The following is a 24,973-nucleotide window of genomic DNA, read 5'->3' on the forward strand; positions in this document are numbered from 1 at the left end:
TCCAATGTTTTCCTATTCACCTTCCAATCCCAATATCCTGAAAACACCAGCACTAGAATTTGGCTCCATTAGACAATGAGTGTTAGCAGGTTATGGAACTATGGGGACATCATTTAAGCAAAATCTCATTCTTACCCACACTTCCATTAAAAGCAGCAACTTAATTCATTCTGCCACAATGACCAAAAACAGGATATTTTTAGTCCCAGCACGATCAGCAAAATCAACAGAATTGGGATCTTGTTATGCAGGTCATTGTACACACACTGCAATTAACCACTGAACCAGTTTCTACTTCTATAACAGTGACTAAGCTAGTGTTAAAATAAGTAACTCCAGAAACACACAAACAAGTAAAACATGAAATTTATTGATTGGTATGATTACACATTGTTCTCGATGAGATACTGTGGGGTGTAAAAACACTTCACAATGTTACAGGTAAAGCAGGCATCCAAAAAAGCTTCAGCTTTTACATATTACATCACACTTTGGCAAGTGAAGGCAGCAGAGTTCTGAACAAAGCACTTCCAAAACATAAAATTAACATCCTCTCCTTCTCATCTCCCCCTGCCCTCCAATTACATTTTTGGCCATACTTCAAGTCAATGGCTTGCAAGGTATCCTTTAAGGCACTTTAACCTGAATTCAATTCTCAATTGCACAGCCAAGGTGTAGTGCAAATCTAGAGTACCTGAAACTAGAGGACACTAATACAATCTGCAGCTACAACTATAAATAACCGTGTGGGTGCAGTGAACAATTCAGTGCAATAAATTAAAGCAGCTGAAAAACAGATCGCCAACAAGGCCCCTCACAGCTGAATGCAATTTAGTCTTGTTATATCCAAGTACATTGCCCAAGTACACATATACACTGCAGTTAAACTAAAGCTTTGTCAATTTAATGCAAAGGCATGCAAAGATTGCATGCACCAAGAACAAATTGACAGACAGTCCCTTTGGTTTCAGATGACAAAGCAGATGCAAATGGAGTAATGAGACAAAGGTAATGCATTACAAACAAGTTAGAACACTTGGGAAGGGCATTAGCTTGGATATTACAAGATCATTTTTTTTTAAAGCAGATTTTAATATTCCATAAGTCACAGAAACAAACTGCCATTTAAAAGCATAATTTGGCTACCGCTGCTTGTCTGAAGCATTCAAGTAGTACTCTGGTTACTCAAATATTGGTGGCCAATTGAGCAGCACGCCAGCTACATTAAACAGGCAGCAAGTGTCATTTCTATGAAGTTTATCATCAGCAACAGGGAGGTTTGGGGGGAGTAGAATTTGTGGTGTTCTCAGAACGTCAGATTGTCAATTTTTGATTCCAGGAACCAGTCACTATGCACCCACTTCAAAGTGATGCAGGTGGGGCATGATTTTCTGGTACCTTTTGACGCTGCTTTGTAAATTTATGAAAAGTTACCTTTGTGTATACAAAGGAGGAGAGGAGGGGAGGGTCAGATGGACCAGAATTTCAGAAAGAAAATTCTCACGGGTCACCAAATGAAAAATCTGGGTAATCAGTTTGCCCATATTCAAATCATCTGTCTCAGGCCAATAATTTTGTACACCACCAATTTTACCCCAAATGCAGCAAGTTTTCCTGGTTACTATTCACATTTCAATTGCTTTCATTTTCAAGATGTACAAGAGCACACTGCTCCAACCTGATAGTAATTACTGTGAAGTTATTGTACATAACTGATCAAATCATTTACAAGGTATCAAAGCACTTAACCAACCCCAGAATTAAACAGCAATATCATACTCCACTTCAAGATTTAGAAATTTAATCTGAAATGATTGTCTTCCAATCTTCACACACCAACAGAACAATTTCAAGCTAAGATGTTAAATTCTTCACATTAAGGTCACTGCAAGAGCTACCAACTTCAGCGACAACTGCTCAAGGGAAAATAAAATTCTTCTGTATATAATCTGCCATTTTCTTCCACTTTACACAAACCAATAGAACGTAGATACTATCAAAACAGCAGAAACCATCTAAGTACTATAGCATGCAGTATTTCACACAAGCCAATGGCCAGGCAGAATACTGGAACCAAATGAAAGCGCCAAATCACCAATAGAGAGTTTCAAATAAAAAAATGGATAACATGCTTTCTAATTTACAACCCATTCGTGCATGGCATACAACCACAATCACATACACTGTATCGAAAGTGGAGTGTGTTATTTTGGACAATGTAAACTAAAAATGGCCATAATCTGGATCCAACAACATACGCAAATTCAATTTGGAACATTCACTAAAAACCATTTACATACTGTACTACAGCTATCAGCCCAGTTGGCAGCTCTAGATTGCAAATTAACCTTTTTAACACTGAAAAATCTAAAGAGAAAATACTTGTGAATACAGAACTCTAGTTTGTTTGAAGTACACCCATGTTCCAAGGACAAAACATTAGCAGGAATAAGGCCACATTTATTTAAGGCATGGCTGTTTTCCCTCCCCCAAATAAATCCATGTGCCCAGTACTAAATGAAGTTTGGATCAATTAAAGGTTACAGGCGTGTTGAACAAATAATGGCAAGTCAAAACCAAATTTAAAAAAGTTATACCATATACACCATTAAGATATGGCTAATTCTAAACAGTGGTGTGTTATCTCCTGAAACTTAACATACAGTAGACCAGCAATGCAAGCATTAGCTGAGACAGTGTGGTCCAACAGTGAGGTGCTTAGAGCGTGTGGTAGTTCCTATCCTTGGTTTTGCAGAACTTCACAGCGAAAAAGATTACAGCTTGCAATCCAAGCACAAGTACAATTCCTCCAATGAAACTTGCTGCATCAAAAGTAGATTTCTTATGTGGCAGGGGTGGCACTGGAGTCGTCCCATTAGTTGTACCTGTAGAAAATAGAATATACACAGTAAGGTAAAACCGAATTCTGCATACTAGTAGTAAAATTAAACATAACTAAAGCACAAGTCTATTCTGGACATAGTCATTATGCAGTTTCCTTGACATGGTCAAAGAGGAGAGGACCCACAGATGGCCTCATGCATGCCCTAACAACCAAAGAAGCAAGTGGCCAGTTACCTAGAGGCCAAATAGCTGAAAGCAGATACAGGAGCAAGATTCCACTACAGCACAAAGAATATAGAGATCAATGTGAAAGATGATTTTAGTTAGATTTCAGTAATAAGGGAACCATTTACCTATCATGGAAAGAAAAAATTTGCCAAATATCTAGAAATAAATACGACCATTGTTCTAACTTATGTAAAGACAGACTAGGGTAATGTAGAAAACCCACTCTCTCTTGCATGTCCATGTTTTGCTTTAACAAGAGGCGTTGCCAACTCTGCTTTAAGAAAATGAAATGGGGAAGTAGATAAAGGGAATGGAACAGAACAGGGTTACAAATTGCATTTATACTGTATCTTTACTGTAGAAATAAATATCCCAAGATCCTTCAGATATTAATGATAAAATGAATGTCAAGTCAAAGGCAGGGGATATTAAGACATTGGGCAGTTTGCTCAAACAGGCGGTTTTAAAAAGGAGTTTAAGGAGGAAACTTGAGAGCATGGGGCCAAGGCAGTTGAAAACAACCACCATAGTGGGGTGCTGCACAAGAAGCCAGAGTCAGAGGAACAGAATTATGGAGGGCATTGAAACACTGGATTTAAGTTGGAGCCAAGGAGGGGATAGGCCATGAAGAGATTTAAAAACAAGGATGAAACTTTTAAGTTCAGCTTTGGGTGTCCAGAAAACCATGAAGGTCAGTACGGACAGAAGCGATTGATGCAGGTATAGGAACTGGATGAGCTCATGTTTATGGAAAGACGACAACTGAAGGTTGGCTAGGTCAGCCTAGGAGTAGTCAAGTCTATGAGACCCTCATAGATGAGGGTTTTAGTGGCACATGAACTGAGGCTAGTTTAAAATCAAGCTTGAAAAGGGAAGGCAGTCAAAATAAAGATTTTTTTTTAAAAATCTGCAAAGTAAAAATAATGGTTATAAAAGCTAATATTTCACCCCCAGCTGTCCCCACCCACCCATCTCTACCACCCTTTCAGGTAGCAAGTTCTAGACCCCCACTACCCACTGGATGAAAAAATTACTCCACCTCCCCCAGTCCTTCTGACAATTACTTTAGATCTCGGCCTCTGGTTATTGACCTGTCTACTAATGGAAATCAGTCCTTTCTATCCACTCTGTCTAGGCCCCTCAATTAAACCTCCACTTCACCTCCCTTTTGCTCCAAAGGACCCAAGCCTATCCCAATCCTTCCTCTCGCATCTAAAATTTTCCATTCCTGGCAACATCCTAGAAAACCTGTGCCCTCTCCAGTGCAATCACATCCTTTCCATAATGCAGTGACCACAACTATATGCAGCACTCCAGCTGTGGCCTAGTGTTTTGTATAATTCTAATATAACCCCCCCTGCTCTATTCTTGTATGCCTTAGCTAATAAAGGAAAATATTTGCAAGCCTTCTAAATCACTTATCTACCTGTCCACCAACTTTCAGGAATCTGTGGACACGTACTCTGTCCCTCTACATTTGTGGTGTAGTCCCTCGCATGGTTTGTCCTCCCACCTCACTTATCCATTTGCCATTTTGCTGCCTACCTGAGCAGTCCATTCTTATCTTCCTGCAGTCTGCAGCATTCTTCCACACCATCAACCATACAGCCAATTTTCATATAATCTGAAAACTTTTAATTCGAACGCCAAGGAACTGAGTAATAAGCCCAGCAGAACCCCAAAAGAAACAGTCTTCCAGTCATTAAAACACCAATTATTACCTTTTGCTTCCAGCCAGTCAATTTTGGATCCAACTTGCCACTTCCTTCAAATATCATGAGCTTTTTATTTTCTAACCAATCTATCATGTGGGACCTGTCAAAAGCCCTGCTAAAAATGCATGTAAACTACAAACATGGTACCCTTCAATCGCCATTGCTACCTCCTCCAAAAGTTCCATCGAGTCAGTCAGATTTCAATTTTCCTTAAAAAAAAATCCATGATGACTGCCCTTAATTAATCTGCCTCTCTAAATGAAGATATATACCGTTTTAATTTTTCTCAATAATTTGCCCAACACCAAGGTTAGGCTAACTGGCCTGTAATTACTCAGGTAACATACCATTGTTTTTAAAAAGGGAAGGGATTATCAGCCCTCCACGTATTGGTCGTGGACCATCAGCAACAATCTGTACAAGTCAGGACCAAAATGTAATTACTTTTTGATGAAATAATGAAGTCTATGGATAAAGAAAACACAATAACATTGTGCCCAGATTTGGACACCTGTATTTCTCCCTTTGACTGCCAATTTTTGTCTTGATTATTCACCAAGGATTCTGCAAGATTCTCACCATTCCCTCAGATTCATCGAGTTACACCATTAGATCTGTAATTTAAACAGGTACTGTGTGTCTGCCTCCACGGTAGAGAACTTAGAAAACTTCCCAAAGGTTCTTGGAAATCAAGATGATAGGGGAGGATGAACTTAATACAATCACCAGGGAAAGGATTCTAGGAAAACTATTAGGCCTAAAGGCTGACAAGTCCCCAGGACCAGATGGCCTGCATACTAAGGTCTTAAAAGAAGCCACGGCACAAATAGCAGATGCATTGGCTATAATCTTCCAAAATTCTTTATATTCTGGAAAGGTTCCAGCAGATTGGAAAATAGTAAATGTAACACCTTTATTCAAGAGAGGGAAGCAGGAAGCTATAGGCCAGTTAGCCTAATATTTGTCACAGGGAAAGTGCTAGAATCCATTAAGGACATTATAGCAAAACTTAGATAATCATGATTTGAGCAAGCAGAGCCAATATGACTGTGAAAGGGAAATAGTGTTTAACTAATCTGCAAAAGTTTTTTGATGAAGGGGAGAACATTCAAGGCGGATAAAGGGAATCGGTCGATGTGGTGTACTTGGATTTCCAAAAGGTATTTGATAAGGTTCTAATCAAGGGTTACTACACAAAGTAAGAGCATATGGTGTAGGGAGTAACATATTAGCATGGATAAAAGGATTGGTTGGTTAACAGGAAGCAGAGAGCAGGGATAAATGGGTCTTTTTTTTGGATTGGCAAGTTGTAACTATTGGAGTGCCACAGGGATCACAGCTGGGTCCTCAACTATTTACAATCTATATCAATGACTTGGATAAAGGGACCAAATGTATGGTAGCTAAACTTACTGATGACACCAAGATAGGTTGGAAAGTAAGTTGTCAAGAGGAAGTAGAGTCTGCAAAGGGATATAGACAGGTTAAGTGAGTGGGCAAAAATTTGACAGATGGAGTACGATGTGGGAAAATGTGAACTTGTTCGCTTGGCAGGAAGAACAAAAGCAACATACTATTTAAATGGAGAAAAACTGCGGAACTCAAGTGATATAGGGATCTAGGTGTACTGGAACACGAATCAAAGTTAGTATGCAGGGGAATATAAAAGTAGGGAAATTTTACTACAGCTGTACAGGGCTTTGGTGAGACCACATCTGGAGTACTCTGTGCAGTTTTGGTTTCCTTACTTACAAAACTTTGCGATTGCTTTAGAAACAGTTCGGAGAACGCTCACTGGACTCATCCCTGGGATGAAGGTGCTGTTTTGTGAAGAAAGCTTGAACAGGTTAGGTCTATATCTGTTGGAGTTTAGAAGAATGAGAGGTGATCTTATTGAAATATATAAGATCCTGAAAGGATTTTAAAGGGTTGATATCCAGAGGATGCTTCCTCTTGTGGGGGAGGAAAACTATAGGTCAAAAATAACAGGTCTCTCCTTAAAGACAGATGAAGGGAAACTTTTTCACCCAAAGGGTTGTCGGTGTGTGAAATTCCCTTCCCTAGAAAGTAGTGGAGATTGGGTCTTTGAATTTAGTTAAGGCAGAGGCAGAGTTAGACAGATTTCTATTAGGCAAGGGAGTCAAGGGTTATGGGGGGCAGACAGTAAACTGGAGTTGAGACCATAACCAGATCAGCCACGATCTTACTGAATAGTGGAGCAGGCTCAAATGGCCTCCTCCTGCTCTTTTGTTCCTATTTTCATATGCAATAATCTTTTCAAATGAGTTCCCTGTGCTACTAGTTGCTCCAGTATAAACATACAGGGAACATTACTGGAAATATTCTTTCACCTCCAAACAAATGTTAATCTGAGAACATGCAACGTTGTTGAACATTTACCTGCTGTAGTAAGGCTGCTTGTATTGGGTGCCATAGTAGCCATAGTGCTAAGCGGAGCGAAAGTAGCTGTGCAGGCAAGTAAAAACAGAAGGTTATTACGGAATAAACATGATGAATATACACCATTTCATGGTCAAAATAGTCAGGTTAAAATTTCTAAATGCGTCGCAGTGGGACCAGGTATCAACAGCTGGCCGGTTTTCTTCTTATGACTATGTATTGTAGCAAGCTGCTCACGGCAACACCTGTTATCTTTTTTTGGTGGGGGGTGGGGGAAAAAAAAAGATCTGAAGCTGTAATGGGCAACATTCAGAACAAAAACAAAGCAACTTGAACCCATCATATTACTGTCCCCATGCATCAATGCCTAGCAACTTAACATACAACAAATGAGGTGGCTAATTAACCAACATACTGGCTCTTTGAACAAAGAATGCAATATTCCACTCTCCAGCTCTTTACCCACTAACTAGAAAATGAGAGATGAACAGCATTTCAGAAAACAGGGATGGGATTTTATAATGATGCCAAGTATACGAACACCATCACAGGCTGGTAAAATGACTTTTTGCACAGTGGTACTTTTTTTGCTAGATAGTTCTGAGTAAAGATATTACCGCTTACCAAAGGTGCCCAATTGTGTTTTTATATTCCATTGGTTTAGCAGAATTACTAGTTTGTGTTTGGTCAATCAGATATATTACGATTTAAGTTAAAATATGAATCTGATAAATTCACAAAGACAGCTTTGATTTGTTCAACATGGCATTCTTACTCTCTCCAGCCATCTTACCAGTCAAGAAACTGTTCGCATCATCATTATAATCTGAGTGAGAAGAATCCCAGATCCAGAATACAGGCCTTTCCTCAACAAAATGCAAATTACTGCAGATGCGAGAAATCAAACATAAACAGAAAATGCTAGAAATACTCAGCAGTACCTGTTCTGAATGCTCACTGTTTCCATCTCCAAAGATGCTGCCAGAGCTGAGTATTTTCAGTGTGTGTTTTTATTACAGGTCTGCCCTTCAAGGTCCCAAATCAACACTTTTAAAAACGACAAAGGATCATAGTTAACCCACAGAAACCCATCAGATTCTCCCATTACCTGAAGTAGAAGAGTTTGAAGAATTGGTAGATGAAGCAGGAGTTGGAACTGCAGTTGTATTTGCAGGGGCTGAAGGACAAGAACAGCATGCAAAGCATTTAAAGTCACCGTTAAAACCTGCACCAGAATTAAATCCTCAACACATTACATCATACTGCACAAGTCAATGTTACGCAGAATTTAAAGTTGCAGTATCCTAGTATTGATGTTGGATCACAGTTACACACAGAAACCCATCAGGTTCGCCCATTACCTGTAGCGGAAGTGTGTGAAGAACTGGTCGTTGAAGGCGTTGTAGTTGTATTTCCAGAGGCTGAAGGATAAGAACAGCATGACACCCATTTAAAGTCACAAATGCAACTTGTATCAGGTAACTCAACAGATCATATTATACTGTATCAGTCACATTTACTTAAAATTTAAAGCTACAGTATCCTGGGATTTTCATGGATAAAAAAACAACCATTTTCCACTCTGAAGACAAAAGTACATCAGCCATTCTCCACTCAGCTCAACGAGATGAGGTTAACAGACTTGTACCGTTACCTAGCAAACTATCCAAAAAGGTCAAAAATGTAATTTTAAATGTTGCTCATTTTTGATCTCAAGGATAAGTTTTGTGGTAAAAGTTAAGTAGCAAGTTGGATAGAGGAAGGGCAAAGAAAAGAGAGTCAGAAAAAATGAATCTTATTTGGGAATACAGTAAATTTTCAGAATGTTGGGAAAGGCAATGATCATTAGGTTAGGGAAGTGGGTGGGCGTATGGCAAATGCAATTCAACATAGGTAAATGGGAATGGGAAATATTTTTTTTTGGAGTAGGGGAAGAGAGAGAGAGAGAGAGAATGGAAATACAGTCTACACAATAAATGTCAAATATAGATGCCCAAAAGCATACAGCACTCCCAACTAAGGCCTAATATTTTTCAATATGTAACAAGTTTTTAAAAAAAAAAAGGACTGCACATGAAAAAAGGCATTTAAAAAGCAACTGTATTGGAATAGGGACATTGAATACAAAATGCTCAATTAATCTAAAAACATTATTTGGGCCACAACTGAAGTATTGTATGGAGTTATGAACATTCCACTATAAAAATACTGGAGTCATGAAAAGAGTATACAATTAATTTAATTCAAAGGATATAAATAGAATATTGGTACAAATATTAGTCTAGCATGGTATGCACTAAAGCACAGGAGGTGTGAAAGAGGAGGGAAACCATCAGGAAGATTCCATATCATGAAAAGGATAAATAGAGGAAAAGGATTTTCAGAGGTCAATGAATCAGTACCAGGGAGGCAAAAAGTCAGGATTAAGACTACACTCAAACGGGGGCTAGATAAATATAAAACTCCAAGGAGATGGACAGAAGTAAATAGCTCCAGCGGAAGGCAAGGGAGGGACAGGAGTGAAAAGGAGGAGGAAATTACAGTGGGCTAAGGTCTGATAATATTTTGACAACTTGGGAAAACTGACAGTTGCAATCTTCTATTGAACTAAAAGACAGACTTGCATTTATAAAGTCTTTCCTCAACCACCATGCTTCAGAGAAACACCCTTGAGTGCCAATTCAATGTGCCAGATGTGCCCCCACTGCATTGCCATTGGATCTAACCTGTGTCAAACAAGTTTAAATTCCATTATAACTGTAATTGGCAAATAAATGACTAAGCGATAGGGAGATTACACGAGCATAACTCAGAGTTTAACATTTTGCGTTTTAAATGATTTAAAATTAAAAAACACACTGGAGGCAACCAGTTTTGTTAACTCATTCATACAGCAACCAAATGGCTTGATATTCTGTGCAAGAAATCTTTCTAGTATCAGGTAGCAACCCCCAGGTTATCAAACAGTCTCATGATAGTATGTAAAAATACCTGCCCTCCAAGCAGGCTTGTGTTCCAAAGCTACATACTACTACTACTACTACTTTGTGCAGCTGTGACAGTGCCCAATTTACATCTCAAGGTCAAATAGCTCTTTCTGGACCCAGTTGAAAATTCAGGCCCAAAGTTTAAAAGAGAGGGGGGAAAAAAAAAAAATCAGACAGCAGAGCCATAAAATATTAGTTGCCATACTTCAACTGGAATTGGGTTACTGGATTTAACTACTGAATAAAGTTTACCCATTTTAGGGAAAATGCCAAGTTTTCCAGATCGGAAACATAAAGAGTTTTTGCATAAGAAAATGACAGACTTAGATAAGGTAGACAAGGAACACCACTTCCCATCAGCCGATGGTACAAGGACTCAAAGTCAAGCTTTAAGGCTTTGGGCAAGAGATGCAGGGGAAATGAGAGGGTGAATGTGTTTTTGACACAGCAAGTGGTAATGACCTGGAACTTGCTGCCCATGAAAGTGGTAGAAGCAGAAACAATGACTTCAAAAAGGAAATTGGATTGGACAGTTGAAGGAAATAAACTTGCAGGGCAGGGCTACAGGGATCGAGGAGAGTGGAACTGACTGGATTACTCTGCAGGAAGCCAGCAGGCTCAATGGGCCAAATGGGCTCCTCCTATGCTATTAATGACTGACTATAAAGCAAACAATCCTCCATCTACTATTTAAGCAACCTTTGCTTAGTTAATACTGCACATTAAATATCTACAATAGAACTGACTGAAGAACTACACCTAGTAATCAACATATGCAGGCAGAGCGGCATCAACTTAGGAGAACTCAGCTTGGAAAGTCTCAACACAACTCTTGTGGATACTACAGTGCTCCATCTTGGTAATCTATTCATGACAACACTAGAATAAACTTAACAAACACATTAATTTTCTTCCTTTTGCTAGATACCAATTATATATGCAGCTGCACAATGAAGCCATTTGAAACTTTGTCTTTAATTTTAATGTTGCATCAGTCTACATTTTGTTTCTAAACTTTCACTTCTCCTTTCTGTATTTCTATAAATCCATTTTTCAGTTTTATAAAATGAAAAATAATTAGAAAATTGGAAACAAGGGGAACCCAACCAGCATTGTGTTTTGGTAAAAAAAGTGCTACCAAAATTCTCTCAGAATTACAGCCATTAGAAAGTCTCACATTTCAATGCAAATTTACTGGATTAAATGTCTTTCTCACCTTCACACATAGTCTCATTCCACAACGTGCAATTTTTTGTTGTGGCCCCTGCTGAGTTGATACACTTTCCTTCATCTGGAACACATTAAAAGAGATTAGTTATCAACTATACGCAGAATCACAGATGTTTAAGCACAGGTTGTTTGTGTTAGCTTTGCGTTATGTAAAGCAATGCTAACTAATCCCCTGCTAGCTCCTTATAGACTCATTTTCACTGTTAAATCATCAACTTTTTCTTGAGTTGCAATTGATACTTCATCAGCAAGCATGTGGCTGGGTACTCAGTGGCAAATAACTCATCTCCTGACTCCCAAAAGCCATCCCATCAGAAACCAGACAAGTGTGATGAACACTCCTTAGATGAATGCACCTGCAACAGCACTGAAGCCTGACACCATCCTACTTGATTTGCACCCATCTAACACCTTAAATATTCCCTCCCTCCACCACCAGCAGGAATATGAAGTCTGCAAGATTAATTGCAGCAACTTGCCGAAGCTTCCTCCACATCTTCCAAACCTACAACTTTTACCACTAAGGACAAGGAAAGCATGTGCATAGCAGCACCACGTAACATGCGACCCAAACTTGGAAAATGATCACTATTCCTTCGTAGTCACTGCATCAAAAAGCTAGAACTCCCCATCTAACAGCACTGTGGACTGCCTTCACCTGGTTCAATAAGGCAGCTCACCACCAACTTCAAGGGTAATGAGGGATGGGCAATAAATACTAGCAACACCTACATGATGCAAATACCATTTTTTTCTTTTAAAAAAGGGTTTCGAGATGCATGGTGAACGGAGAGGAGAAAATAATCCTTATGATTCAATTGAAAACATTAGCAAAAACACACTAGGCAGAAAAGACAAAAACTAGATCCACTGCAACAGAATTGATAAAATTAATTTGGAGGGCAAAATAATTTGTTTCTATAAATGTTTAACTTTAGCAACTAAACTGTTATGACAGTAAGGAAAATGCAAAAAGGACCAGCTTCCAAATAACAGTAGTCCCTGCAAAGTCAGATGTGAACCAGAGGAAGTCAAGGATTATACATTTTGCTGCTGTCTCAGAAGAATTTTTTCTGAAGACAGCTTGAGATTTCGCTCCTCCAAAAAGATACACCTATAGTGACACGTCTCCACTCTCACCTCGTCCACTTTCATTCTTGTCAAAATGAAACTTAGTTGTTTCCCAGTAACCAGCACACATTGAATTCATAAACCTACAGAGAAACTCAACTGTCTGGTTGAAACAGCCACTGATTTCAAGCCAGCATTGCTTTATAAACAGAGCAAGCCTCCTCAATTAATGCAATTAGGCATTATGTAACCACCAGGAACCTGCACCATAACTACATCAGACATCAGTAAAAGACCAGCTAAAAGCAAAAGCAAAGAAAATGTCAAGAGCCCCTACCCACAACCAAATAATTTCAGAGTTATAAGCACATTCAGCCCTTCATCGCAGTGCCTGTTCTTTGAAAGAGCTATTCAATTAGTCCTGCTCCTCTGAATTGTGGTCAAAAGAGGCAAAGAGAGCAGACAACACAGCCAGAATGAGGACAAAATGTGTTTTGTACATTTGCATTAACTTTACATAAAGCAGCCAGCAAGTCTTGTCTGTCAAACACAAGGTTACACGACTTGTGACATTTTAATGAATTCCTGGAATGCAAGCCAACAGCTTAAGCAGGTTATTTCATATCGGCTACATTTTGTGATAGGCAGAATAGAACCACAGTTCAGAGGGGGAGCATTTGGCAAACATTATAAGTTATATTAGCACACTGTCAGGATCAGGCTGACCCCTCATTCATGATAAAGGCAATTATATTGTTGAGTACTCAGTTTGCATGCTCACCTTCAAAAGCTTCCTCAGCCATTACTCAAATTGTCAGCATTTTCTCTCCACAATTTAAATAAACTATGATCCGGTAGAAATTAAGTGTAAGGATGTTATAATGGGTCCTCTGGTGTTACTGCTTATGCTGAAGTTTAAAATCATGATTTACAGCATAGGATAAAGATGCAGGTCTATCCCGTCTGTGCCTGCTCTGCTCAAGTAATCCAAAATCAGTCCCATTGCCCTCATCGCCATGGTCCCATGTTGTAGATGTTTAAGAATATACTTCACATGTCCTGAAAGTTGCTTACATTCTAGAATTTAAAGTTTCAATTACAGTCTTGATATAGTTTTATTGTATCATCGTATCAGTGTTGTATTAAAGGCAGAGTATTCAGGAGCATTCTTGAACTGAGAAAATATGAAAGTCTAGTTTATTGCTTGCATTGATTTCACAAGAACATCCAAATCAAATCTTTAATCGTACCTGACTGTCAGCAAAAAAGATTCAGAAGCTTGTGCTTTGAGTAAGGGATGGCAAATGCACTTGCTTTAAATTCATCATTAATCTAACCAGTAAAACAGCCATCCTTTCACAGCTCACAATGCTCCTGTAATCTGATTTGATGACTACTTCCATTTCCTTCCTCCGCAGGTTCACATACAGATCATTTGGATGACCTGTACCTAGTCAGAAAATGTTCAGTTTGAATCAACATTACGTGACACAAATGTTTGTGTTATACATAAACACAAATAAAAACAGGGTGCATTGGCCATTAGCTACTACGAAAAGATAAAAATTGATTAAAGTCCAAAATGTTGAGGGAGAAACTACCAGAGGGACATAAAAACAACTGAATGTGATAATGAAGGCATGGCTTCCGACATCTGAACTCCCAATGCTAGAGCAATGAATTCCCAGAGGAACATGAGGTTGTTGAGCTATACTTCCAACAGATCAAACCTACCTTCTTGATGACTAAACATTACAAGATGAAGAATGTAAGATAGGGATGGTGAGGAATAATTATGGGGAAGGGGGAGTAGAAGAGTACAACACTAGAGAGTGAGTCTGGAAGCAGAGGAAACATAGGCTAGATAAGAAAGGAGTGCGTTTAGCAAGGCTAAATGGAATATATTTTAATCCAAGGAGCCCGAGGAATGAAACACACAGGTGCAGGGCACAGACAGGTACGTGGGAGTATGAAATCATAGCTGTGACCGAGACTTGGCTAAAAGGGCAGGATTGGCAGCTCAACATTCCTGGTTATAGCGTATTCAGACGAGATAGTGGGGGGGATAGAAGAGGAGGGGGGGAAGTTGCAATATTGATCAAGGATCAATTATAGCCGTGAGGAGGGATGATATCTTGGAAGGATTATCAAATGAAGCCATATGGGTAGAAGTAAAAAACACAAAATGGGCAAACATGCTGTTGGGTGTGTACTATAGGTACCCAAACAGTCAGGGAGAGATAGAGGATCAAATATGTAATCAAATTTTATAAAAGTGTAAGAATAATAGGGCAGTAATAGTAGGGGATTTTAACTACCCAAATATTAACTGGCATAGTTTTAGTGTGCAAGGTAGGGAGGGAGCAAAATTCTTAAGTTGCATCCAGGAGAACCTTTTTAGCCAGTACGTAGAAAGCCCAAGGGAGGGGGCAGTTCTGGTCCTAATATTCGGAAAAGAGCCCGGGCAGGTGGAAGGCGCATCAGTAGGGGAGCATTTTGGAGATAGTTGACCATAACTCAGTTAGATTTAGGATAGTTATGGAAAAAGATAAGGTTGGGCCAGGAATAAAAGTTCTAAACTGGGGAAAAGCTAATTTTACTAAGATGAGATGCGATTTGGCCCAAGAGGACCAGGAGCAGCAACTTGCAGATAAAACCGTGTCAGAGCAGTGGGAGGCATTCAAGGAGGAAAGAGAGTACAGGGCAAAATATGTTCCAGCAAAGAGAAGTGGTGGGGGGGGGCAAGTCCAAAGAACCCTGGATGTCAAAGTACATAAAGGTTAGGATTAAGAAAAAAAGAGAAACTTATGACAGATACCGAGGGCTATATACAGCAGAGTCTTTAGCGGAGTATAAAAAGTGCAGAGAGGAACATAAAAAGGAAATTAGGAAAGCTAAGAGAATGCATGAGAATGAATTGGTGAGTAGAATAAAGGAAAACCCAAAGGGGTTTTTTAAATATATAAAGAGCAAGAGAATAACTAGGGAAAGAGTAGGGCCAATTAAGGATCATAGAGCTAATGTGTGCGTGGACCCAGAAGACATGGGTACAGTCCTCAATGTCGGTCTTCAGAATGGAAAAGGACAATGTAGCTATAGACATCAGAGTGGGGGACTGTGAAATATTAGAGGAAATTAAGAGAGAGAGAGAAGGTACTTGCTGGTTTAGGTGCCTTAAAAGTGGATAAATCTGCAAGCTCGGATGAGATGTATCCCAGGCTGTTGAGGGAGGAGAGTGAAGAGATATCAGGGGCCCTGGCAGTAATTTTCAAATCCTCTCTGGCCACAGATGAGGTGCTAGAATACTGGAGGACTACTAACATTGTCCCATTATTTAAAAAAAAGAGGGGAAGGGATAGACCAGGAAATTACAAGCCAGTCAGTCTAACCTCGGTGGTGGGGAAGTTACTAGAAAGAATTCAGAGGGACCGAATATATCTGTACTTGGACAGGTACGGACTAATCAGGGATAGTCAGCATGGATTTGTTAAGGGAAGGTCATGTTTGACAAATTTGATCAAATTTTTTGAGGAGTGTTGATGAGGGTAATGCATTTGATGTGGTCTACATGGACTTTAGTAAGACTTTTGATGAAGTCCCTTATGGTAGACTGGTCAAGAAAGTAAGAGCCCATGGGATCCAAGGCAAAGTGGCACATCAGATCCAAAATTGGCTAAGAGGCAGGAAGCAGAGGGTGATAGTAGAGGGACGTTTCTGTGACTTGGAAGTCTGTTTCCAGTGGGGTTCCGCAGGGCTCGGTGCTGGGGCCCTTGCTGTTTGTGGAGTACTTAAATGATTTAGACTTAAATGTAGGGGGCATGATCAAGAAGTTCATAGATGACATGAACATTGCTAGAGTGGTAAATAGTGAGGATAGCCATAAACTGCAGGAGGGTATCAATGGACTGGTCAGGTAGGCAGAGCAGTAGCAAATGGAATTCAACCCGGAGAAGTGACAGGTAATGCACTTGAGGAGGGATAACAAGGTAAGGGATTACACTATGAATCACAGGGCCCTGGAAAGTACTGAAGATCAGAGGGACCTTGCTGTGCATTTCCATAGATCCCTGAAGGTAGCAGGGCAGGTGGATAAGGTGGTTAAGAAGGCATATGGGATACTTGCCTTTATTAGTCGAGGTGTAGAATATAAGAGCAGGGAGGTTGTGCTGGAACTGTATAAAACGCTGGTTAGGCCACAACTGGTATACTGCGCGCAATTCTAGTTGCCACATTATAGAAAGGATGTGATTGCACTGGAGCAGGTGTAGAGGAGACCAGGATGCTGCCTGGGCTGGAGGGTCTGAGCTATGAGGAAAGATTGGATAGGCTGCGGTTGTTTTCCTTGGGGCAACGAAGGTTGAGAAGGGACCTGATAGAGGGGTATAATATTATGAGGGGCATAGATAGGGTGGAAAGACACCTTTTCCATTAGTAGAGGGGTCAATAACCAGGGGGCATAGATGTAAGGTAAGAGGTAGAAGGCTAAGAGGGTAGTTGAGGAAAAAATGTTTCATCCAGAGGGTGGTGGGAGTCTGGAACTCACTGCTTGAAAGGGTGGTTGAGTTAGAAGCTCTCATAACATTTTAGTAGTATTTAGATATTCACTTGTGTTTCCATAGCCTCCAGGGCAATGGGCCAAGTGCTGGAAAATGGGATTAGTGTTGTCAGATCTTTGTTGACTGGTGTGGACACGATGGGCCGAATGGCCTCCTGTGCTGTAGACGTCTGAGCAAATATTCTAAAGGTAGGTAAACGAGCTTTGGCTTACATCCCACCCAGGAGTGGGAGAGTTACTGAAAGAAGTGTTTTCCAGACGTGAAAGCATTCAATTCTTGAATAAACTCAAGAGGGGAAAGATTTTGGCATGAAAAGAGTAAACAGGATAGTCATGAACAGTTTTAACAGGAGGCATAACAGGACTTGCAATGAATTGGAGGTCAGTAACATTAGATATACAAACAGATATATATTATTAAAAAGGTCCCATTTCAATTTAGTTTCTTTCTCCTCTTCCCCCAACCCAATTCTTGAGTGAACAAAAGACTGGTAACAATTTGTATTATGTCCAAAATGCCTTTGGTATTAGTTAGAATCTATTTGAAGACCAGAAACATCACTTATTCAGGTCACCACGATGAAGGATTGATTCGTATTCATTCTCTGAAGTTATTAAACCTCCCAAATTCACTATTTCATTCTCTCAAGGTATTCCAGTAACTACAACAATCAAGATACAAAATGGAAACAAATCCATACAGCATGCTAACTGCCAATGTACAGAGCTGTCTGTCAAAGCAAAATTGGTGAGTAGTTCTTTGGATAAGTAGTACTTTCAACACTAAAATCAAGACATCCCATGAACTCACGACTGTAATTAAATCTAGAATTAAATGAATGTCCCTCATATATCTTTTTTTATTCATTCATGGGAAGTGGACTTCATTGCCTGGGCCAGCATTTATTGCCCATCCCTAGTTGCCCTTAAGGTGGTGGTGAGCTGCCTTCTTGAACCGCTGCAGTCCATGTGGTGTTGGTACACCCACAGTGTTGTTAGGGAGGGAGTTCCAGGATTTTGACCTAGTGACAGTGAAGGAACAACAATATATTTCCAAGTCGGGATGGTGAGTGACTTAGAAGGAAAATTTCAGGTGGTGGCGTTCCCATCTATCTGCTGCCCTTATCCTTTTAGATGGTAGTGGTTGTGGGTTTGGAAGGTACCGAGGAGCCTTGGTGAATTCCTGCAGTGCATGTTATAATGGTACACATTGCTAACACAGTGCATCGGTAATGGAGGGAGCGAATGTGTGAATGTGGCGCTAATCAAGCGGGCTGCTTTGTCATGGACTGTGTCAAGCTTGAGTGTTGTGGGAGCTGCACTCATCCAGTTAAGTGAAGAGTATTCCATTACACTCCTGACTTGTGCCTTGTAGATGGAGGACAGGCTTTGGGGAATTACTTGTCACAGGATTCCGAGCTTCTGACCTGCTCTCATAGCCACAGTATTCATATGGCTAGTCCAGTTCTGTTTTTGGGCAATGGTAACCCCCAGGATATTGATAGCAGGGAATTCAGTGATGGTAATGCTATTGAACGCCAAGGGGGGGATGGTTAAATTCTCCCTTGTTGGAGCGAAGCTGTATAACCACTAACATGAACTCAACAGATCAGTGATTGAATTCAACACAATTATACTTTTTTTGGTCAATGATAAAATCACAGAATCACAGTGCAGAAGAGGCCCATCGAGTCTGCATCGACACGTGAGAAACACCTGACCTACCTACCTAATCCCATTTACCAGCACTTGGCCCATAGCCTTGAATGTTATGATGTGCTAAGTGCTCATCCAGGTACTTTTTAAAAGGATATGAGGCAATCCGCCTCCACCACCCTCCCAGGCAGCGCATTCCAGACCGACACCACCCTCCGGATAAAAAGGTTTTTCCTCGCATCCCCCCTAAACCTCCTGCTCCTCACCTTGAACTTACGTCCCCTCGTGACTGACCCTTCAACTAAGGGGAACAGCTGCTCCCTATCCACCCTGCCCATGCCCCTCAATCTTGTACACCTCGATCAAGTCACCCCTCAGTCTTCGCTGCTCCAACGAAAACAACCCAAGTCTATCCAACCTCTCTTCATAACTTAAATGTTTCATCCCAGGCAACATCCTGGTGAATCTCCTCTGCACCCGCTCCGGTGCAATCACATCCTTCGTATGATGTGGCGACCAGAACTGCACACAGTACTCCAGCTGTGGCCTCACCACAGAATCCACATTTTAAAAATTATTTCCCCACCAGACGACCCTCTGTGGTATTGCTCACTATCAGAAGGTACATTGTTGTACACAAGTGTTAGATCATGTAACACTATTATCCTACTGCTAATGCAGAACTGTGCTCAAGCTGCCTCACCCTTGGTAAATTTTGAATTTTAGTCTACTCTAACTTTACTATACATGATAGATTTTTATATTATGATCCACCTATTTGACAGTCAAAGAATGCAGTATCACTGAACATATATATATATATATATATATATATATATATATATATATATATATATATATACATATTTTATATATATTGACAATGCAAACAAGACAGAAACCAGCACCAAGATTGTTAAGTATGCAAAAATGAGGGCCCTAAACAGGAATGTGTTATTTTGGAACCCAAGAACAGTCAAATTTGAGCAAAGAACATTGGACCCATCAAACTACTTCCTCCTCATTCTCTGAACATTTCCAACGAAGTATTCTAACTTAATTTTGAGTACTTCTAAGTGTTTGTTCTGCAGAATGTTCTTCAATAGATTATATTCAAATAATTAAACATTTGGAAAATAAATTGTTTCTAATACCTCTTACATTTACTTCATACTCATTGAATCCTACGCTCTCAGGACCTACTAGCATTATCTTCATAAGAATTCTAGGATTGGAGGAAGCCATTCAGCCTCTCTGCACCAGCTCCATGTCAGTTTTCATTCACAAAGCACATTTAAACATGATAATTTTTTACTCCAATCTTGTTTCACTGCACTTCATTTCGTATTTTATTATTCATCTTTATGGCATCTGAATGAATTTTGAAATACTGCTGCAGAAAATACAGAATTGCTGGAAATCTGAAATAAAAGCAAAATGCTTGAAACCCTCAACAGGTCATGCAGCATCTGTAGGGAGAGAAACAGTTAATGTTTCACACCCATGACCTCTCAAGAGTTCCGATGAAGGGTCACACAACCTGAAACATTAGGTCCATTTCCACCTTCATGAAAACCCTCCTTTAACCATGTCTCTAGACTGGTAGTGTTAGAAATTCTTGAAATTTGAACATAGTCTGATACAGATGTGTGTTGCAAATTGTTCCTTAAGCTTAAATTTCTTAATATTTTCAACTCAAAGTATGCCAAGTTTTTTTAAAATCTATTTGATATCTTAATTGCAAGAGCATACTATTTATACGGTTTATATTGGACTGCAATGATGATCTGTTTCTATTAGAAGGATAGACACCAATGGAATAGTCCTAAATAGTCTCCAGTCTGCCTCAAATGCATTCGCTAGAAAATTATCAAGTTACTGTAACAGCTGTACTCCAAAGAATATAACTAGCCTTTTTAAAAAAATGTCTTGCCTATCATTTATTTAATTTAAAACACTAAAATTTGGAATGTAATTTATATAAAGCAAAAAATAAGGGACTTCATCTGGAACTGAGTTATCCAAATCCAAGAATTCACCTACTTATAAAAAGGGAGATGCTGGTGGTTCTTATACTATAATAGAACATAGCAAAATCTTTTACCTCCACAGACCACCCACACGCAGGTCAAGTTGGCATGGCTCGCATAAGTACAATTAGTACAGTCCTTAAAAGTGCTGCAATCCCCTAGAAAAAGTATTTAAAAAGTCAAATGTTGCACACAGTGGTTTCAGAAGTTGAGCGTAAAAAAAAAACAAATTTACTTGGAAAGTCATCTATTGTATTACTTCAGTGCTGGAATAATAAAAGTGTCAGCACTAAGTCAACAATATCAATATTGGAAATAGTTTTGAACAACTTTACGTAAGATTTTAAGTATTTGCAACTGAGGGAAAAAATACTTCTTAGGATTGTATTACTGGTACAAGAACTTCCTACAGGATGCCTGAAAGAATCTACACACAAACTCATGAGGAGTAATGTGAGCATAGCTGGTCAAAAAGAAAGCAAAATCAGGTCAAATGCAAAATAAAAAAAGTATTTGATCTGTAAGTTTACCTAATCAGTGCCAAAGTTAAATTTACTTAAATCGAAGACTATTCTGGCATAGAAACCTTAAAGAAAGTGAAATTAAAGTAACTACACATTTTATAGCACTCTAAATGTGTATATAAAATGTTGCCCTTGGCCCACAAGTTGTCCCCAAGCTCCAGGAATTGATACCACAACGTTCTGGAAACTTAGTCTGCTTGTTTGTCCAGAGGCTTGCAAAGGGCTGCTTTGATGTCATTACCTCAATGGTAGACAAATCCAAATCAGAACACCAAGATCTGCTAATATTCATAACTTGAGGCACAAACAAATTAATATAAACATTACACGTAGCTCCCAAGGTTTTGTATTACACACTTTGCAGTCTATGATGACAAAAAGCCTGGAATCCCTTACCACAGGTGGACATGTTTAGTTCTCCAATTAAAAATATTAAGAAGCCTCCCTTTCTGCTACTGACTCTGACTGATAACATCAGGTAGTTGTGGCATCTATTGCCTTTCACTTCTGGCACAGAAAAGCTATATGCTTTCCTTTGAGCCTCTACTTATATTAGATCATTTAAACACTGAAGAGAAATATTGCAGATACCCTTGATATTATTCCACGAGGTGAGGTGGGAAGCAAGAGAATTTTAACAGTTAAATTTCAGACGTTAAGGATTTCGACTGCAGATCTTGACTAAGCGACCAGTAGAATAAGGGATGCACGCTTTAGCAGGCGGCATCTCTTCCTTCAGCAGTGAAACTGTGCCAACTTAAAAAACGTAAGCAAGCGGTTTCCTGAGCAACAAGTCTCCACCCTCGTACACAAAGTAAATCTTTGCTGAAAGAAGTACTCCATTGATTTGGAGCTGTGCAACATATTAATATACTACTCTTTGCAATAATTAGGCATGAATATTCGACACTCCCAGGTTTCCTGCTCAGAGACTGGCCAGCAGAGGGAAAGAACATCAGACAGTTCAACAAGAGTTTTTCTGGAGACTGGGTTGGGTGAACTTACAGGAACCTATTCCATATTTTACACTTGGGTGTAACTGTCATCTAATAGCCTCTCAGTTGAATGGGCACAGTACTAAAAAGACAATTGCAGGTAGAGTGATGAGAAGAGGGAAATAAGATAAATAATAGTTAAACAGAAACTTTAAATAATGTTACATTTAGAGCATCACCAATGTGCAGGGGAGGTGGTGGCATTGTTGCTGGACTAGCGCCCAAAGTAATGGGGGCCTGGGTTCGAATCCCACCATGGTGGGGTTTGAATTCATTAAAAATCTAGAATGAAACCATCGTTTCAGATAGATTTGAACCCGGGTCCCCAGGGCATTACCCTGGGTCTTTGCCCACAGTAGATGGTGGAATTTGAATTCAATAAAAATGATGACCATTGTTGTAAAAACCCATCTGGCCTACTTATGACTCCAGACCCACATCAGTGGTTGACTCAGCCACTATTTGAGCAAGGACAATTAGAGATGGGCAATAAATGCTGGCCTAGCCAGCAACACCCCACACCCACAAATTTAAAAAAAATCTTAAAAATTACATATGGTTAACATCCATGGATTGAAACCAAGAGCTGAACTCATGCAAACTTTAATGAGCTTACCTTACCCCAGGAGGAGGGGAGGGGGGAAATGACCAAACTGATAATTTCAACCACTACCCAACACACCTTATTTTACAACTCAGGATATGGGCCTGGCATGTCACTGGGTATTTAAGGTTAAGGTACTCGCAAGTGTTGCTACAGGGAGTTTCAGAATTTTAACTTCCGTAAACAGGAAATCTCCCCATAACCACCTAAATGGTGCCCTGTACTATGGCTTTTAATCCCTCACCCTATTTTTACCAATTATATGAAAAAAAGGTTTAAATTAGTTTTTGTTTTGCCTAATCAGATTCAGCAATTCATTTTGTGGCGTTTGGGAAAAAAAAACACAACGAAAAATGTTAAATATTCAATCATATTGACATTGGAAAGCCAGGACTTGGGGACTGCACGGATTTCCCAATCACAGACAGATTAAGCACTTTTGACGTGTTAGTCGAGGCTGGGGAAGAGGGAGGGAGAGGGAGGGGGAGGGAGGGAAAAACACACACGAGGGAAAAATCAATTCTTCTTTTGCCATCTCCACCATTTTAGACACAAGTTGGACCTGGGGAGAGGAAGGGAACAAGGCTCAGCCCGGGGGGGAAGAAAGAGAGAGAGAGAGAGAGAGGTGTCCCATTGCAGGGGGTGGGGGGAGAGAGGAAATTCTGCCGCGCGCGGAGGGGGGGGGGGAAGGGGGGCAGAGGTCGGCAGCCGCTCACATCGGCGCTATAACCACCTCCCCCAACGCCCGGCGCTACACGGGACAAGATCAACCGCAGGGAAAATCTCAGGTGAGGCCGAGGCGCCAGGGCCTCGTTGTGAAGACGGAGAGGAGGATCGGCCGAGGCCCGCTAACCACCCCCCACCCCGAGCGAGGCCTGCGGCCGGTTGACCGGGCCCCGCTCTCGCTCTCTCCCCCACCCCTCGGGCAGGGAAGCGGATGAACGCACCTGTCTCTCCTGCCGCGCACAGCCTCCCGCTCCAGCCCAGCAGGACGACGGCGACCGCACCGCACAGCAGCGGCCAACGCATAATGAGAGCGACGGGAGCCAGACACAATCCGAAGCCGATGCGAAGCCGCTACTGCCACCGCTCCGGATCCACAAACAACTTCCTACTGCCTCTCATGTGACCGGGTCGGCACCCCCCCCCCGGGGGTGGGGAAGGTAGGAGTATCGGGATTGGCTGGTTCGAAAATCCCGTTCCTGCCCCAGGATTGGCTGACAACCAGTTCCTGCTGCGCCATTGGCTGAACCCCACGCGGATTCCGTCCGTCCGGGCCGGGTTGAGACCCGGTTCCTGCTCCGTGATAGGCTGAGTCCCACGCGGTTTCCTGCTCCGGGATTGGGTGTGAGCCAGTGCCTGCAGAGGGATTGGATGAGCCTTGTCCCGGTTCCCGTCCCAGGATTGGCTAAGACTCGCTTCCTGGCCCGGGATTGGCTGAGAGCCGCTTCTTGTCCCTTGATTCGGGCGAGTGGCGCAAGCTGCGCCTTTCGCTCCGTGAGGAAGTTGCGCAGGGTTTATGCGGTGACTTTCTTCACTGTTGCGTTAAAGGTTGCACGTGGAGACTTTTTTTGCGGGGTTTGTTTCCAATTACTAATGCTTCCTACGCGCACTGCCTTTAATCACAGGCTGATGTAACGGAGGGACACTGGGAGATGTAATTTAATGCAGAGAAGTGTGAAATGATTCAAAACAACAATAAAAATACCTGGGAAAACTCAGCAGGTCTGACAGCATCTGCGAAGAGGAACACACTTTAACGTTTCGAGCCCGTATGACTCTTCAACAGAACTGAGTTTTTCCAGTTATTGTTGTTCTTGTTTTGGATTTCCAGCATCCACAGGTTTTTTGCTTTTTTCCTAGTGTGAAATGATTCATTTTGGTGGGAAGAACCTGGAGAGAGACAATATAAAATACGCTGTAACTCCTGCCGCTGACCAGGAAGGTGTGAGGAACAACTGCCCGTGTGCGCTTGGCCCACTGCAGCCAGTGGTGCATGCGCGCATTTGTGCCTCACATCCTTTAGGAACTGTAAAGATAATGCACAATAGGCTTTGCACCCTGGCTTTTGGAGATAAATTGAGTTCAACTAATTCAGGTTCGCTTGCTGGACAGTTGCTGTTGATTATGTTAC

General features: G+C 40.8%; 1 protein-coding gene across 3 annotated transcripts; it reads right to left on the reverse strand.

The window, feature by feature from the left end:
• Positions 1-348: 348 nt before the first annotated feature.
• cd164 (CD164 molecule, sialomucin) lies at positions 349-23,971 on the reverse strand. Of its 3 annotated transcripts, XM_078542577.1 has the most exons (7): positions 23,787-23,971; positions 20,791-20,874; positions 11,391-11,465; positions 8,549-8,608; positions 8,296-8,364; positions 7,188-7,253; positions 349-2,885 (listed from the first exon to the last, which is right to left on the reverse strand). In XM_078542577.1, exons 1-7 carry the CDS (start codon positions 23,866-23,868, stop codon positions 2,719-2,721), a joined length of 603 nt encoding a protein of 200 aa, XP_078398703.1. In that variant the 5' UTR covers positions 23,869-23,971; the 3' UTR covers positions 349-2,718. The 3 variants fall into 3 exon arrangements, with proteins under 3 accessions (XP_078398703.1, XP_078398705.1, XP_078398704.1); XM_078542579.1 differs by lacking the exon at positions 8,296-8,364; XM_078542578.1 differs by lacking the exon at positions 7,188-7,253.
• Between the last annotated feature and the right edge of the window lie 1,002 nt (positions 23,972-24,973).

This window comes from Cetorhinus maximus, chromosome 5, assembly GCF_964194155.1.
Source record: "Cetorhinus maximus chromosome 5, sCetMax3.hap1.1, whole genome shotgun sequence".
In the NCBI taxonomy this organism is placed as follows: Eukaryota; Metazoa; Chordata; class Chondrichthyes; order Lamniformes; family Cetorhinidae; genus Cetorhinus; species Cetorhinus maximus.